This window comes from Tasmannia lanceolata, unplaced genomic scaffold, assembly GCF_043159265.1.
Source record: "Tasmannia lanceolata isolate RefF3 unplaced genomic scaffold, GAP_Taslan_0.1 ptg000026l, whole genome shotgun sequence".
In the NCBI taxonomy this organism is placed as follows: domain Eukaryota; kingdom Viridiplantae; phylum Streptophyta; class Magnoliopsida; order Canellales; family Winteraceae; genus Tasmannia; species Tasmannia lanceolata.
This window is the reverse complement of record NW_027518703.1, coordinates 2,608,893-2,626,502: the sequence shown is the minus strand read 5'-3', so window position 1 is coordinate 2,626,502 and position 17,610 is coordinate 2,608,893. Positions and strand designations below refer to the sequence as shown.

Here is a 17,610-nt window from a genome sequence, read left to right as displayed (position 1 = left end):
AAAGATTTAGGCCTCATTTGTTTTGAATTTTGAGAAGTGATTGTGAGTACGTTCTAAACAGATTATTGGACTTACTCAAAGTTAAAGGTGTCAAGGTATTTATTTTAATTTTTTAAAATAATTGATAAAAGACTAAAATACCGGAATTTTGTGCTTAAATTTGCAAGCAGCTTCAATTGAAGCGAATAACCACAAGAATCCATCTAAATTGAAATCAAAACCTAACACTGCTAAAAATTAATTGAGCTCATGTTCTAAGCGCTGAAACCCCATGAAAACTCCAACCCAATCACAAGACTTTCAATTTATGAATTATTTTTCTTATTTTTCTAACAGTTTTTAATTTGTAAAAAGGGATACTAGGATAACCGTTCATCCAACTGCCTCAAAAATCAATTATTGTGAGAATTTGTAGCTCAACTCTACCTCTACTGCTCGTTCGATTATATTCAATTAGGACTGCAACAAGGTTGGATTGGGCCGAGCTTTTCAAGCCCTGATTGGGTTGGGTCAGGCCGAGCTAGCCTGATTGACCCTAGTGAATATACATCTATTCACGCAAAGGAAATGTTATCAACGCAGGCACGTTTTTATAACGGCACAAACCAAGCTATCTTTTTTTCTTTAATTGGTTTGTAAGAGCATTTTGGAAAATCTAATAAGTTTTTCAAGTACTAAAAGACAAGATGGGTTCGTGTAAATATCAAAATATAGCATATAGTGTAAACAAGGTCGGGTTGGCCCGAGGTATCAACCCTGAGCCCGGCCGACCCTGGCTTGGGCTTGCAAAAGTGAACCCAAGCCCGCCCTCAGGGTTTGAAAATCTAGCCCAGACCCTGGTCAGGCCCAGGGCGGGTCCGGGCTCACAGGGCCGAACTTGCACCACTAGATTCAATGCATTTAGGATTGGGCAGGAAAGGAGATTCAATGTAGTCATGTCAAAGAGAATGCTCGAACTGGCTAGTAAAGAAGAGTATCGGATTCCCGATCATACAACTGCCTCGAAAATCAATTGTTGTGAGAATTCGTCTGGAGACCCACTCGGCATTTGTGGCACAAGGTTTTATTTCACTCGCATCGAACACACGGCATATGTACATTAATTTCTGATTGACAGATCGAAATGATCGATGGACGTGAATTTCCATTTCCTAATTAACTTTTCTTAACCATGAATTAAATGTCATTGATTGAATGACTCAAATAGTATGTGGGATGATGTTGGATGCTTAGGAGTATCCTAAGATTTAAGTTTTTTTGGATACCTTCAATTAGACCTGGCAAACGGGTGGGCCGGGCCGGGTCAACCCGCGGGTGATGCGGGTGCGGGTCACACGGGTCGGGTCAAGAAATGACCCGCATTTTTGCGGGTCAGAATTTACGTGACCCGAGCGGCCCGCGGGTGGGCCGGGTCAAACCGCGGGTCACCCGCAAATTCAAACAGTGGTTAAATTCAAACGATTTTTTTAATTTAGGAAAATGTTAAAACTTAAAAGTAGGGTATGGCCGTCACCATGGGATGATCCAAACCGTCCATTAGATGGCCCACAGCCTAAATAGGTTGTGCCCCAAAAATCATTTCAATAGGTTGATCCCAACCCTCCGATCTATAGAGGGTTAGGATCAAGTGATCAACCCTCTAACATTCAAATCGGAGGGTTGGGATCAACCTATGGTGCTAGCCATAACCTATTCAGGCATCAAACCCTTAAAAAATAGATTAGCATGACAAAATCACCATCCTTTGCATTAAAAAAAAAAGCCATCTAACTAGATTAGCATAACAAAATCACCACCCTTAAAAAAGCCAAGTGACTTGCGGGTGCCCATGGGTTGACCCGACCCGACCCATGTTTTTGCGGGTTGGGTCACCCGCGGGTTAATTTTGACGGGTCACTAAAACTCAGACCCGTGCCCGCAAATTTGCAGGTGGGTCGGGTCGACCCGCGGGCACGGGTCGCTTTTGCCAGGTCTACCTTCAATGTATAAGCATAAGCATACACCATTTTTCTTTACTGGAAGGAATCACATTCAAACATGAACATTGTGCTTTGCATTAAATGTAGAAAAAATTGTCAACTAGTGACACAAGAATGCCAAAATAGTGAATGGGTGACACCCTTTTGAAAGTTTGTGAACGGAGGTCATTTTACCTTTTCTGACATGGCCTTTTACATAAATACCCTTCAGGAAGAAAAACCCATTGTTTTTACTTCTCTTTGTTTTTAACTGTACAGAGGCTTTTTTTTTAAAAACTTTTACTCTCCATTTTCATTTTAACCACTTGAAACCCATCTTCTCTGGCGTGGTGAGGTGTGACTGGCGTGAAGATCTCTCATTTTTCTCTGGAGTGGGGCGGTTTCTTGCACTATTCCGAACTTCTCTCCTCCGTTATCAACTGTATTCCGGCGAGGGCTTCATTTTTTTTTTCTGGCGATGGCTTCATTTTTCCGGCGAGGGATTCATTTTTTCCGGCGTGGGCTTCATTTTCCCCCCATCCCCATCGTGCAGGTATGCTAGGGTGTCGTGTTTCATATTTTTTTACTTTTTATTTTCGTTCTATTAAGTTACCTTTGTGGTATATTGTTTCATTGTCACTATTTGGAAGTCTATACAATCTAGGGTTTAATTTTTTTCCCTATTTTGTTTCATTTTGACTGTGGAGAACCCCCTTTTGATAATCTCTCATTCTCAGTGTTGAGAATCCCCTTTTGAGATTGATAATATCCCTTTTTCAGTGTTGAGAACCCATTTCCAGTGTTGGGACCCCCCGTTTCCAGTGTTGGGATGCTTTATATCCAGTGTTGGGACCCCCTTTTGAGGTTCATAATCCCTCAATTTAAGTGTTGAGGACCCCCTCCAGGTAGATTGATAATCCCTCATTGCCAGTGTTGAGAATCCCCTCATTTCCAGTGTTAGTAACCCTCTCTAGGATGTTGATAATCCTCCATTGTCAGTGTTGAGAACCCCCTCTAGGTAGTTCATAATCTCCCATTTGCAGTGTTGGGAACCCCTGTTGGGAACCCCTTTTGAGGCTGATAATCCCCCACTTTCAGTGTTGAGAATCCTTTCTAGGTACATTGATAATCCCCCTTCTCCACTGTTAAAAACCCCCTATTGAGGTTGATAATCCCCTTCTCCAGTGTTGAAAACCCCCTGAAGGGGGGTTGATAATCCCTATTTCCAGTGTTGGGAACCGTCTGTTGAGGTTGATAATCCCCATTCTCGTGTGTTGAGAACCCCCTGTGGTTGATAATCCCCCTTCTCTTCTGTTGAGAACCCCCTGTTGAGGTTGATAATCCCCCTTCTCTTGTGTTGAGAACCCCCTGTTGAGGTTGATAATCCCCATTGTCCAGTGTTGAGAACCCCCTGTTGAGGTTGATAATCCCCCTTCTCCAGTGTTGAAAACCCCCTCAAGGGAGGTTGATAATCCCCATTTCCTGTGTTGAGAACCCCCTGTTGAGGTTGATAATCCCCTACTCCAGTGTTAAAACTCCATATTGAGGTTGATAATCCCCCTTCTCCAGTGTTGAAAACCCCCTCAGGGAGTTTATAATACCCATTTCCAGTGTTGTGAATCCCGGTTGAGGTTGATAATTCATATTTGTAGTGTTGAGAACCCCCTGTTGAGGTTGATAATCCCCCTTCTCCAGTGTTGAAAACCCCCTCAAGGGAGGTTGATAATCCCCATTTTCAGATTGTTGCCAATCCTCTTTTGGATCATTGTTCATATAGTAATTTTTGGTATGGTTTCTACACTTGAGAATCACATATTTGAGTTGCGAACCCCATTTTAAGAAACATGAACTTACATTACAATTAATTATGTTCTTCTTTGTGACAATGATAATATATATAGTTGGATTGGGAGAAGGCAAAGTCTACAATGAAGACGCGTGTAAGTGTAGTCTTTTTTGTTCTCGTTTTAGATTGTTAGTCAATAGAATGCTCTTTTATTCTCTAATTGTGTTAATAGGCAAATGAGAGCCGGAGTCGAAAGTCTAATAGGAAGCCCGCAATGGATGTAAAGAATGAGGAAATGAAAATCAAAGGTGGTAAGGGAAAATGAAATTGAGAGGTGAAAGGGGAGAATTGAAATTGAAAGGTGAGAAGGCAAAAATGAAAAATAGAGGTGAGAAGAAGATAGTTGAAGTGAAAGGTGAGAAGATGAAAACCAAAGTGAAAGGTCAGAAGATGAAAACCGATGTGAAAAGTGAGAAGATGAAAAGCAACCTGAAAGGTGAGAAGAGTGAAGTGAAGAAGATACATGTAAGTGTATTTGATCTTTACAGTTTTAATCTAAGTTACTTGATAAAAGTTCAAGCTCTGATTATGTATGTTGTTTTACAGGATCCATATGTTCCTGCACGATGTTCTCCATCGTTCTTTATTAAGGAGATGCGGAGTACACAGTTCCGGTAGTCCCACTATGATGCTATAGGCAAGACCCCTTTCAAGGACTTCATCCACCTAAAACAGAATCCACTAGAAGAGGCTGTCATGCATAAGCCTCTAATTAGAGCACTACACAGTAAGTGGGTTCTGGCGACGAAGACATTCACGCTAGGGGGTATCGCAGTTCCATTTAGGGCTAGCGATGTTGCATTGGCTTTAGGCCTTCCACTTAGAGGGGAAAAAATTAATTTGGCGAGGGTTCCGTGGACGGACAAGAGTAAACCCACTCCTTTACTGCCTGGGCGGCCATTTCGTAGAGGATCTGTTCTGGCATCTGACCTTTTTGTGCAAATCAAGGCCTTAGTTGGTCTAGAGGACTAACCCTTCATAGAGACTTGTGTGAAATATGTCGTGCTACACCTATTCCCTACTGTGTTATTCACTCAGGCTGCACATCGGGCCGACCAGCTATTTTGGCCCTATATCGATGATTTAGAGAAGATGTGCCACTATAACTGGGGGGTGTGGGACCCGATCCCGCGAGAGGGGTGGGGCGCGAGCCGCCACACTCTCTCTTGGTCTCTCGTACCCACACGAATGGCGTGTGCATTTTTAATATTGACTTTAGTTCATCTTTTATGTGAACTTGGGATCACTAAGGCAATCGAATTCCACACAAAAGAGACTGACAGAGTCGCCACCTAGATGTGAGATCTAGGACTTGTAATTAACCAGAAATCTAGACTCACTACCTGGTTACGAGAATGGAAGGTATGGGGATTTATCCACCACATGCACCATTCCTGTCCGATAATCGGTCTTCGATTCCAGAAGCTAACTCTTTTAAATTTATTTTAAATGGCTCATTCAACTCTCTGTTAATGTGCTAACTACGGGACATGCATCCTATGATCTAATTTCAATGTGAATCCTAAATGTGTATCTTGATTTATTAATTTGTCTGGATTCAATCTAAGTGAAAGTTCTCCTAAAATTCTAATTTCATGGAAAATCCTAAGTGATTTGATTAAGCATTTACAAGAAAATTAATATACAAAACACCATAATTTGTTGTGGTCCCGACTCGCGGTTGGTATGCCATCAGACATCCAAGCTGCCTACGTACCCAAGCCTCACTGGGATCAGAGTCGACGTAGTTCGGTGCACCTAAGCTAAGCTACTTATGCCTAACTCAACTAAGACACCGACCTAGACGGGATTGACTGTTTCAACAGTTTTAGGAGAAGTTATTTAATTCAAGTTGAGGATTTTATTATCTTAGGATTTCATCTAAGATGCTATATGATTCTTATCTAAATGCAAGTTGTTCCTTAGACTAATGCAGGTTAGCCTACATCCTAGTTTACTAGGCTTGTCCTAAAGGAAGATTGGGTGACTAGTGTAACTAGACCTATGGCACGGTTGCTATTCATAGCAAGCGTCCGTGATGAGGCTAGACTCCTAACTCTAGGACTCCCTAAAACCTAAGACTCCATAAAACTTAGGACAAGACACGACACCAGTATTCCTAAATTGGGCTCTAAGGGTTCTTATGATAGAAACCGTAATCCAACGGTTCCGAAAGACACGAGATGAATCGATTTCAGTTCTTGAAGTTAATTAATTTCGGATTTCAAGGATTTTCAGTTTCTGGACATTCAAGGATTACCAATGGTTCTAAGGTTCACCAATTTCGGCCCAGAATAGCATCCAAGGAAGGGAATCGTGCGCTCTTTCCTTGCGCAATTTAATACTTAGGTTATAGCATCTTATTGCCTGGCATATCTCAGGATTTCCGTGGACAGTGAACCTCGGAGCCAACAACACGCTATAGCTTAAATATTCAAATTGTCAAAGATCGAGTGCAATTGGGATACGATTATGGATGCACTGACCATTTTTCCAGGAAAATCTAAAGATCCTAAAATTTCTGTTTTAATGGTTAAGGGGTTAATGTGTGACAGAGATTTAAGGTTCTTTAGAGACTTTCAGATGATTTTCAATTAATTTCGGATTTTCAATGAATTTTATCAATTTTAAACATATGACTGATTTTACAAGTGAAATTGGTGTAAACGAATTCGAAATGAGTTGAAATTTCTACAGCAGCAAGATAGGAATGTATGTAGCTTACTGGATGAGTTTTGCAGATTTTCACATTAAGCTCATATTTAATTTTGAATTAACAATAATAGGACCAGATTGCAAAAATAACAAAGAAACTACTATAAATAGAAATCTAAATTCATTGAAATTTCTACAGTAACAAGATATAAGTAAAAATAGCATGCTTTGAGATTTTCATGAATTTTAGAAACTATTTATTATCAATTTCAGATTTTTCAATTTTCAGACTAGATTATAAATTAACACTACATCCCATATGAAACAAGATCCAAATCACTTGAAAATTTTACAAAAACAAGAAATATAGAATATAAGACTACTGTAAAACTTTTGTGAATTTTATCTGTGATCTGATATTAGTAAAAATTCTCCCAAAATCTGATAATTTTCAAAGAAAGCATAAAATAATACACCAAACAGATTCAATAAATTCTCAAAAATTCATGGTAGAATGTATCAGTATCATATTATTTGGCCACGAAATTTCATTAATTTTGGAATTCATTTAGTATATATTTTATTTTTCTTCATCGAAAAGATATTTTTGAAGAGTTTTCTATTTTTAAAACACGATTTTCGAGAAAATTACGACTCCGGAAAATATCCTTTAATCTTGTTATGATATGATGAACACAAGAAAAATTTAAAATTCCAAAAAATAGGTCATCCTGAGATGGTTATTTTTTCGAATTTCGTAATTACTGAGCCAATATTTTAAATAAAATACCACTCTTCACTCAAATTCTAAAAAACCGTTGATCCAATGTCCGATCCGATCCGATAGTTATTTTACTCCATTTAAGTAGAACATTGTATTAAATTTCGAGACGAAACGGAATTGAAACACTCATGCAGATCATGATTTTAAGCACACACATTTAATATTGAATTAAAATCATTTAAATGCTTAAAAATCATGCAAAAATTTAAAAAAATACCAAATAATCCTGGAAAAATATGAGAATAGTGCACCTACCTGTGATGGAGATCCTCGCCGAATCCGAGAGCCTAAAAATCCAAAAAATCTCGCCGACGCTCGATCCGATGTCCGCTTTCTCTCTTTCTTTTTTTCTTGTTTTTCTCACTGTGGAGAGAGAGAGAGAGAGAGAGATACATATAGAGATATAGTGAGAGAGAGATATAGTGAGAGAGAGATACAGATAGAGAGAAATAGATAGAGAGAGAGAGATACAGACAGAGAGAGAGATATACAGATAGAGTGATGGTGAGAGTGAGGAATGAACAGAGGGTGGTGAGAGTATGGGAGGAACAGATATAGAAGGAGCGAGATGAAGGGAGAGACAAAGAGTAACAGAGAGATCGAGAGATGAAAATGGAAACAAAGTGAAGAAAAAAAACAAAAAAAACTACGATCCTCTGTTTTTTTGAGCAATGGGAGAGCTGCTGTTATCGTTTTTTTTTTTCGCACCTCGCCAAAGCTGTTGTTGAGGGGATGGGAGATGAGGGAAAACGTGTGAGGGAGATGGAAAATGGAGGGATAGAGAGAGAGAGTGTGAAAACAGAGGGAGATATGAGAGAGAAAGTAGAGGGTGGTCAGATCCCAGAGAGAGAACCGAGGGAGAGAAAGAAGAAAACAATCTAGCCCCTTTGCTGTGTTCTCCTTCTTTTTTTTTTATAACCCATCCGTTCTGGGAAAGTTGCCGAGAGTTTGTTTTTTTATTTCTTTTATGGACTATTCTCTTCTTGAATTAAAACCGATCCTCTCTTCCTATTTTTTGAAAGTTTCCTCCTCAAAAAATCTCTGTTTTTTTTTTTTACATTTAGTGTCCTACTAAAAACCATTTCTCCACAAAAAGAATATTCGAACCTTGTTCTTAGAAATAAGGTCCCACCCAACCATAGCTCGATACGTAATTGTAGGTCCCACGTATCGGATTATGAAGCTCAAAATGATAATGGCACCATCCATAAAAATAATGATAATGACCCTACAAACGATAATGGCCCTACCTTTAAACTTTTTATCATGATGGCCCCATTCCAATTTGTCTAAATGCTTTATAAACATGGTGATGGGCCCACACCATGTTGAGCACATGGTGAGCCCCATCTCATGGCTTAAAACACATGGGCACCTTCTCATAGAAATTAATGTTTCAATGTTAATTCCAAACAAAGCCGAAATGCATTTTCCATGGAAAAATGTATGGTTTCATTGTTTGACCTAAGTCTAACCAAATGTTCAATGCGGGCCTACCAAACGGGTCCAACCTCTCTCTTGTTTAGGTTTTTGTAAATAACCCTCCTCAACACTTGGCGGAAAAATGCGAAACATGGCGGAAATGATTGAAAAGATCGAGAAAGCACAAGGGACGGACACGGGAATGAAAAACACTAGAACCCGACAACGACACACTAACTTCTTTGTTGATTAAAGCGGGGAAAAATGGGGTGTCTACAGGGGGAAGCAGTATACAATTGGTTACTCGAGTATTTAAACGTATCCGTTGTAGGCGGAAAATATCTTGGAGGTTGCTCCCTCACATTGCAGGTATCATGGCCTCTGCAATAGTTTTCCTTTTTTATTTATATTCCTATTAATAAAATATTAACAAAGTCTGTCTTGTATGTGCAGGTGTGGCTTTTCGAGCACACGAAGTTGTGGATACCAACAAATCCAGATGCCTGTCCCCGTCTTCTGAAGTGGAACTCGAAAGGAAATGAATCGAAGAAGTACTCTATGATTGAGCATGGGAAGATAGACAAATCTGAGGTGAGACCGTATCTACTAGATACCATTTTAGATAGTCTCTAATATTTTCTGATCTAACAACTTTCTCGAATCGTTAGGTAGTGGTGACATTGACGCCACGAGAGGACGAACTGCGGTACATTCCCGAGCAGGTATCGCAATGGAGCTCTTTTTATATTATATTTTATTTAACTTGGTAATGTTTACAAATTTTGTGTGTTGTATCACTTATTTGTATATTAGGAACCCGAGGAAGAAGGAATCATTGGGCAGGGAGAACCATTATGGCAGTCACCTACTGTCCCAGCATTGACCGGCACACATGCGTTTGAAGGAAGGGATACTGTAGTTGAGGAGGGTGGTCAGGAGGGTGGTGAGGAGGCCAGTGAGGATAGGAGGATAAAAAGAGAGTGGGAGAAGATAGGAGAGGCATGGGAGAATATAAAAAAAGAGAGGGTACATAATGAAGAGGAGAAGGAGAGGTTAAGAAGAGTCAGGGTGGAGATGGAGGCGGAGAAGGAGAATTTACGAATACAGATTGCAGCTGAGAGGAAAATTATACAGAAGAAGCGAGAAGCGATGAGAAGACAGGAGGGAGACCAAGCTGAAATGGAGAAGGAAGAATTGAGAAAAGATGGGGAAAAAAGAAGAGAGGAGGAAGATATGGAGACAACAGACATCGTCAGTGGTGGACTGACTATGGAGACATCAAACATTGTCAGTGGTGGATTGGCAATGGAGGTCATAAATGTGATGAGTCAGGGTGAAGATGTTGGCTTCGTAAATGAAGCAGTTGTAACAGGAGCGTCAGATATTGTTACCATTCTCGATAGCCCTGAGGGTAAAACAAAGAGGACGGAAAAATTAGGGAGCATTGAGAGGAGAGTGAAAAATCAGACAAGGGATAGGAAACCAAGCTACGCCAAGAATAGCCCCTATACAGTACCCCCAGTGACAAAGAAAAAAAGTGAGAGGGCAATGAAGAAAGTAACACGGAGGCGAACTGATCTCATTCAGAAGTTGAAAAAACAAAACCAAAGGCAAGTACACTTGTTTTCAATTAACCATTATTCAAAGTTAGATACTTGCTTCCTCTAACCTTTGTATATTTTTGCAGTCGTATTCCCATGACCGTTGAGGGGGTAAAAGTCTTGGCCGAGGATCTCGAAACGTTGTGGAACCTGAAAGGAGTCCTCAGTGGCCAAGTAAGTGTCATTTTTTAAATTAAGTGTTGTCTTCAGTACCCATGGTTGAGGTAATTAAGATTTTTTTTTGAGTTGTAGGTGTTGGATGTATATGGGAAGTATTTGTGCGCCTCCAGCAATGCCTTGACTGGACGGATTGTATATATTCCTTCGTCAGTACATGTAAGAGGGTTTTTTGTAGCTATACATGTTACTTTACAACTTATCCATCATTTAGTGTTCCCACAAAATTCATTTCATTGTATAGGGATATAAGACTTCAGGGCGTGATTCAATGGATGGCAAAAATAAGTTGGACTTCGATCGGTTGGCGAATGAGCTATTGCATCGTACACTTGACCATCTCCCGTTAGAAGATATTGGGATGCTTTTAGTCCCATGCTGTCAAGACTTTCATTGCTCTTGTGGTTGTTGATATGGTGAATAAAAAGATGGTCGAGTTCAACTCAATGGAAGGGGACTCATTTCAGGTAAATTAACATCTTCTGTAACATTTAAAGTTACTTCCATATGTATAACACTCAATATTCCTTCGTTGTCTTAAATTCAGGTAGCATTAATGAAGGAATATTTGAATGGCCGGGGTTGCAACATCGATGACTTTCCATATTCACAGATGGATGGCTTCCGAAAGCAGAACAATGGGTGGGTTCAAACTTAAAACTTTTGAATTTTTGTTAGTATTTCTATCTCATTCGTAGTTACCTTAAAAGTAACTCCATTCAATGCATGCTTTTATACAGGGTTGATTGTGGCGCTTTTGTCCTAAAAGCGATTGAGCATCTCTACCATGGTCAACCACTGAACTTTGGGCCGACAGACATTCCTCAATTTCGGCTACAACTCTGTGAGAGATTTTTACGAGGAGAGTTTGGGGACTGCACACTTATATAGGAACACCTTCTAATGTTCATGGATGTTTATTTTTTCTGATGATCATGGTAAAAACTTTATTTTTGAATGGAGATTGGTGGAAAGTATGGCAGGGGAACTGTTAAATGGCAAGGGAAGTTGTTATAGTCTGTGTTTTTGTTTGTGAACAAGTGAAATTGCTTGTGAATGGGTGGAGAACTTGTAAATTGAAATAGCTTTTATGGAAGTGTGTTTGTGTTTGTGAATGGGTGGAGAACTTGGTTGGTGAAACAGGTTTTATGGAAGTGTGAACTTGTTTATGAATGTGGAGAAGTTGTAAATGTAAGTAGGTTTTATGGAAGTGTGTTTGTGTTTATGTTTCAATTTGAATATTGGAACTTGTAAATTTAAACAGGTTTTAGACATGTGTGTTTGTGTTTCTGAATGAGTAGGGAAGTTGTAAATTAAAACAGAATATGATGTGTGTTTGTGTTTGTGAACAGAATATGATGTTTGTTTGAAGTTGAAATGTGTATTTTTACAGGTTAAGTACACAGCTTTCTATGGTCCTATGTTGTGTTTCTGAGAGCAGAACCTTTATCTCTCCTGGAAAATGGTTGGTGACCCTTTTTTGGGTTGGTAACCCACATTCGAAGGTCAATCACCCAAAAAAAGGGAAGTTGGTAAGCCTAAATTTTGATTCCAGAATCTTTATCTCCCATGGAAAATGGTTGGTGACCCTTTTTTTGGTTGGTAACCCAACTTCCAAGGTCAATCACCCAAAAAATGGGAGGTTCTAACTCGAAATTTCAATTCCAGAAGCTTTATCTAGCCTGGAAAATTGTTGGTGACCCATTTTTAGATTGATAACCCACTTTCCAAGGTCAATAACCCAAAAAAATGGAACGTTGGTAAGCCTAAATTTTGATTCCAGAACCTTTATCTCCCCTGGAAAATGGTTGGTGACCCTTTTTGGGTTGGTAACCCACTTTCCAAGGTCAATCACCCAAAACAATGGGAGGTTAGTAAGCCTAAATTTCAATTCCAACAGCTTTACTCCCCTGAAAAATGGTTGGTAACCTTTTTTTCGGTCGATCACCCACTTTCGAATGTTGGTAACCTCGTTTTGAGGGAGTCGATAACTTGGATTTTGAATTCCAGTAGCTTTATCAACTAAGGGAATGGGTTGATGATCCAATTTTGTGTGGTGATAACCTCACTTCCGATTGGTTGATGACCTATTTTGGGGGAGTCGATAACCTGGATTTTGAATTCCAGTGGCTTTATCAACCAAGGGAATGGGTTGATGATCCAATTTTGTGTGTTGATAACCTCACTTCCGATTGGTTGATGACCTATTTTGGAGGAGTCGATAACCTGGATTTTGAATTCCAGTAGCTTTATCAACCAAGGGAATGGGTTGATGATCCAATTTTGTGTGTTGATAACCTCACTTCCGATTGGTTGATGACCTATTTTGGGGGAGTCGATAACCTGGATTTTGAATTCCAGTAGCTTTATCAACCAAGGGAATGGGTTGATGATCCAATTTTGTGTGTTGATAACCTCACTTCCGATTGGTTGATGACCTATTTTGGGGGAGTCGATAACCTGGATTTTGAATTCCAGTGGCTTTATCAACCAAGGGAATGTGTCGATGATCCCATTTTGTGTGTTGATAACCTCACTTCCGATTGGTTGATGACTTATTTGGAGGGAGTTGATAACCTGAATTCCAACATCAAGTAGCTTTATCAACCTAGGGAATTGGTTGATAATCCTATTGTTTGTGCTAGTAATCCAATTCTGACTGTTGATAAGTCCCTTTTCATGGTCTAGATGTAGGAGAGCGACAACTAAATAGAGAACAAATAGCATATCTATATCCAAAAAAATTATTTATGTATTGATGTTCCAATTACAACCATTCTTTACAAAATAACAAAAAAGAAGTCATCACAATATCTGAGAACATTCAAAAAATTCAATTACACCCTTACACAAAGAAGGGAGCTTGGCAAGGTACGCCCGACCTATTGAGTATAGGTGTAGAAGGTTCAATAGCAGTTTGGTCAACTTGTTGTCTTACCACGGGTGGTTCTTTGCAACTTCTTCTATTGTGGCCAAGTTGTCGACATCGGGTGCATTTGTAATGTAATCCACCTTTCAATTCGCGATCAGTTCTTCTCGTACGCGGCCTTCCCGGTGGTCGCTTTGCAATCGGCGGTAATATTGTCATCAAGGATTCGGGATTTAATTCCCATTGGGTCCTGTCTAGTGTCGGGTGCAAAACTTCAGCGTACGTATCCCGATATCTCTCTACATGAAACCATTTCTCGCAGTAATCGTATGCATCAAAATCTGTGATACCAATGGCTGCCATGGCATGTCCACACGGGAGTCCAAATGTTTGAAATGCACGACAACTGCACGTGCGAAGTTCCAAGTTTACGCAATCTGTATGTTCAAGCGACCGTACTTCATATTCATGAACCCCAACTTGATAAGCTGTATACTGGCGGCTCTCTTCCCTCGCTAATATTATACGTTCTTCTGCGTAATGAGTTAACTTTGTTTGCCAACTATGACCCAATTTCTAACGCTTTTGAATGAAGTCTGTAGTCTGATGTCTAGTGTGCTCTACCAATGATGCAATCGGCAATCTTCTCGCATCCTTCAGAACAGCTTTGAAACACTCCGATCTATTTGTAGTCAATACATCATACCTATCTCCCTTAAAATAAAAACTAGCCCAGTGTTCGTTCGCAATGTCACTTATCCACTTGTGTGCACGTTCATTCCTCACCTTAATCTTGTCAATTGTTTCTCTGAACACTCTCTCTCTCAAAATCCGTGCGGCTTTTCAAAACAATCTCTCAAGTAGAACATCGTTGAACTCGGATCGCAAATTGGCGGCGAGGTGACGCATGGAATAACTATGATGAGAATTGGGAAATATATTAGGCACTGCCTGCAACAACCCCTTCTGTCGATCGGAGCATATGGTGAATATGTTCATCTCCGCTGCCAATACGTACTGCCTCAGCAACATAAAAAACCACCTCCAACTATCTTCGTTCTCCGTCTCAACAACCCCAAATGCTAATGGATATAAACCGTTGTTACCATCGACCCCGATTGCAATCAATAAGATTCCTAGATACTTTCCTCGCAGATGTGTCCCATCAACCAAAATTATAGGCCTGAGTGTTCGATGAAAAGACCGTATGCTGGGACCAAATGTCCAAAATAAGCCAACAAATCTATCATCTCCCCTAGGTCGTAAATCTCTGGCTCTGAAAACACACATATAGCTGCCAGGATTTCTTCTCATCATCTGAACTGTAAGTGCAGGCAATATTCGATAAGAGTCCTCCACATTCCCACACTTAATATCAAGTATGATGTTCATCGCGTTGTACGCTTTCCAATAGCTTATAATTATACCCCAATGCATCTTGATATATTCTCGTATGATCCTCGTCCTCACATCATTAGGGCAAGCAAATAAGCGTAAACATGTCTGAGCAACCCAAGCTGCTGTGACAAGAGGGTGATCATTGCCCCTTAATTTAGTTCTACATATATGGTCGGGGACAAACGACTTCACTAACACACAGGTTATATGATTAGTACTTGTTATACGCCATTTGCAACCCTCTACCTTGCATCGAACGGCATCCTTCTTCGGTGTTGACTTTGACCTCACGAACATAAACCTCTGCTGAATAGCGTACTCTTTGACAACCTTTTTGAAGTGTTGCATATTAGAAAATATTGCCCCAACCGTTAACTGCTCAAACTGAAGATTATTAGTATCTACATCATGGGCCCCAACAAATATCCCATCTGCTTTCATTGGCCGACTACTGTCAGTCGGAACCGGTTGAGATCCCTCTCTGATAGGAGAACCCCTTCTGATAGGAGAATCCGCACTGAAAGGCTGAGCGCATGGACTAACACCGATATTTCCATAATCGTCATCATCATCCTCCTCCTCCTCATCATCATCACCACTACCATCGTCACTATCATCATCATTTATTTCTTCTTCTAAATCTAAACCCCTCACACATAAACCGTCTTCAAAAACATTACTGAAGTCCACTTCAAGATTTCCCACATTTTGGAAGTCATCGATACCTCCACTAACATGGTTGCCATACAAATCACCTGCCAATGTTTCATTTAAGTCAATTTCAAACCTGTATAGTTCGGCAATATATAATCAAGTTGGATCCATATGAATTATAAATTGAAATATGGAAGTATTCAAACATTGCCAAAGAACTACAATACCTTATGACAGGTTTTGCTGGAGCACCTCTGATCTCTTCACTTGCATATCTCTCATCAAATTCACTTTCGTAGTCTTTTGCAAGTCCACTTCAAAACGAAGACGTTTTTGGGACGGAATCGAAGTAGAAGGAATGCTACGATTAAGAGAGGGTTTTCTAGTGCAGAGTTTGTTTGGGGGAAGCATTGACGAATTCAAGGAATTAATACATTTGTCATTTATGCTCTTAGTTATGTATATCATCACATAATTGAACATGTATCTGTCAAACATCCTTAATATTTTTTGGAGGACATCATCATCATCGACGTCGATTAAAGTGACTATATATGGATCCACAACATATCGACATTTTATCGATAGTAAAACCTGCCTTTCTAAAACACCAATCCTTCTTCGGATTGCAGCTTCAAATTCGTCGAAATTGATTCCGCGGCTGACAGATAACAATGTCTTCTTCCCTCCGACGTATTCCCAAGAAACATCATCCTTCAAATCTCCATCATAGTGTAAAAGAAGAGAAACCATTGTTTCGGACATTTTTATAAAATTCTAAATAGGGGTTCTAAACAGAGTTGTTGCTAAAAGGGGATCTTCATATCTTCTTGAGGGGTATTCAAGTGTACACAATGGGTTACCAAGTTCATAAGTGGGGTTATGGACTCTAAAGGGGGTTTTACTACCTCAATGGGGGTTTGAAAGTCAGTCCACAAGGTGTTCTAAGAGATTATCAGCTACCTAATGGGGGATTCAAGTCCGTACGGAGGCTTTTGTAAAGGGTAATCAAGTTGCAAATTAGGGGTTTTCAACTCTCTACACAAGGGGGTTTTCAAGTTTCTAAAGGGATTACCACGTACATAGAAGGGGAGTTACCAACAATGTATAAGGGCTTTTCAACACTCTCCAAGGGGGTTACCAAGCCTCTCCGGGGGTGTACTAAGTGTTTATCTGGTAAATAAATGGGTTATAAAGCAGGGTTACAGAGATACTTGAAGCAGAAGCCCTAACTAACCATTTTGAAAGGGTTATAAGACAGGGTTATCAAGCAAAATAAATACAGGGTTATTACCCACAATAATGACATGGTTCAAACACATTAATACAACCACAAATCCTAAGAGAGTAGATAAGCTACTCACCTTTAATCACACTTCGTCAGTTTCAGGCGTTAATGGAGAAATCTGGAAGAGGTTGGCGGTCATTTTTGGTAGGTGAAAAGTAAGAGAGAGAAATTTCTACTATAAGTTGTTTTTTTTGAGTAAAAGGGGAATTACCAAGAATGTACAAGGGCTTTTCAACCCCCTCCAATGGGGTTACCAAGCCTCTCCGAGGTGTATCAAGTGTCAAAATAAGTTTATTAGGTAAATATATGGGACTTACCAACAGCAAATAAGGGATTATCAAGTGCAAAAAATTATGATTCATGTACAAAAGGGTTTACATAAACCATCTATATTCGGGTCATCAAACACTAATACCAACTTTATTAGTAGGGTACCAACTCTATAAGAACGATTTCAGAGATAATAGAAGCACAAGCCCTATGTCACCATTTTAAAAGGGTTATAAGATAGGGTTATCAATCACAATAAAGATAGGGTTATCACACACAATACAGACAGGGTTATTATCACACACTAAAGACAGGGTTCAAACGCATTAATGGAAGCACTAATCCTAAGAGAGTAGATAAGCTACTAACCTTCACTTACACTTCTTGGGTTTCAGGCGTTAATGGAGAAATTTGCAAGAGGTTGGCGGTAAATTTTGGTAGGTGAAAAGTAAGAGAGAGAAAAATCTACTATAACGTGTTCTTTTTGCCATGAGGGGTATTTGGGTAAAAGGCCATGTCAGAAAAAGGTGTTTCGACCTCCGTTCACAAGTTTTCAAAAGGGTGTCACCCATTCACTATTTTGTTATTTTTGTGTCACCAGTTGACAATTCTTCCTTAAATGTATTACGAGGGCTGTCATTGTATAGATTTCATTAGTTCTATTTTTGGAAAAGGACAGCCCTAAATA

At 39.7% G+C, this 17,610-nt stretch overlaps 1 protein-coding gene across 1 annotated transcript; it reads left to right on the top strand.

Moving 5' to 3' along the window:
* The first annotated feature begins 8,929 nt into the window (after nucleotides 1–8,929).
* LOC143858838 (uncharacterized) lies at nucleotides 8,930–11,596 on the top strand. The gene is made up of 9 exons (XM_077369549.1): nucleotides 8,930–9,034; nucleotides 9,119–9,256; nucleotides 9,334–9,387; nucleotides 9,479–10,275; nucleotides 10,353–10,440; nucleotides 10,519–10,602; nucleotides 10,688–10,910; nucleotides 10,995–11,085; nucleotides 11,184–11,596. Exons 1-7 carry the CDS (start codon nucleotides 8,930–8,932, stop codon nucleotides 10,853–10,855), a joined length of 1,434 nt encoding a protein of 477 aa, XP_077225664.1. The 3' UTR covers nucleotides 10,856–10,910; nucleotides 10,995–11,085; nucleotides 11,184–11,596.
* The last annotated feature ends 6,014 nt before the right edge of the window (nucleotides 11,597–17,610 follow it).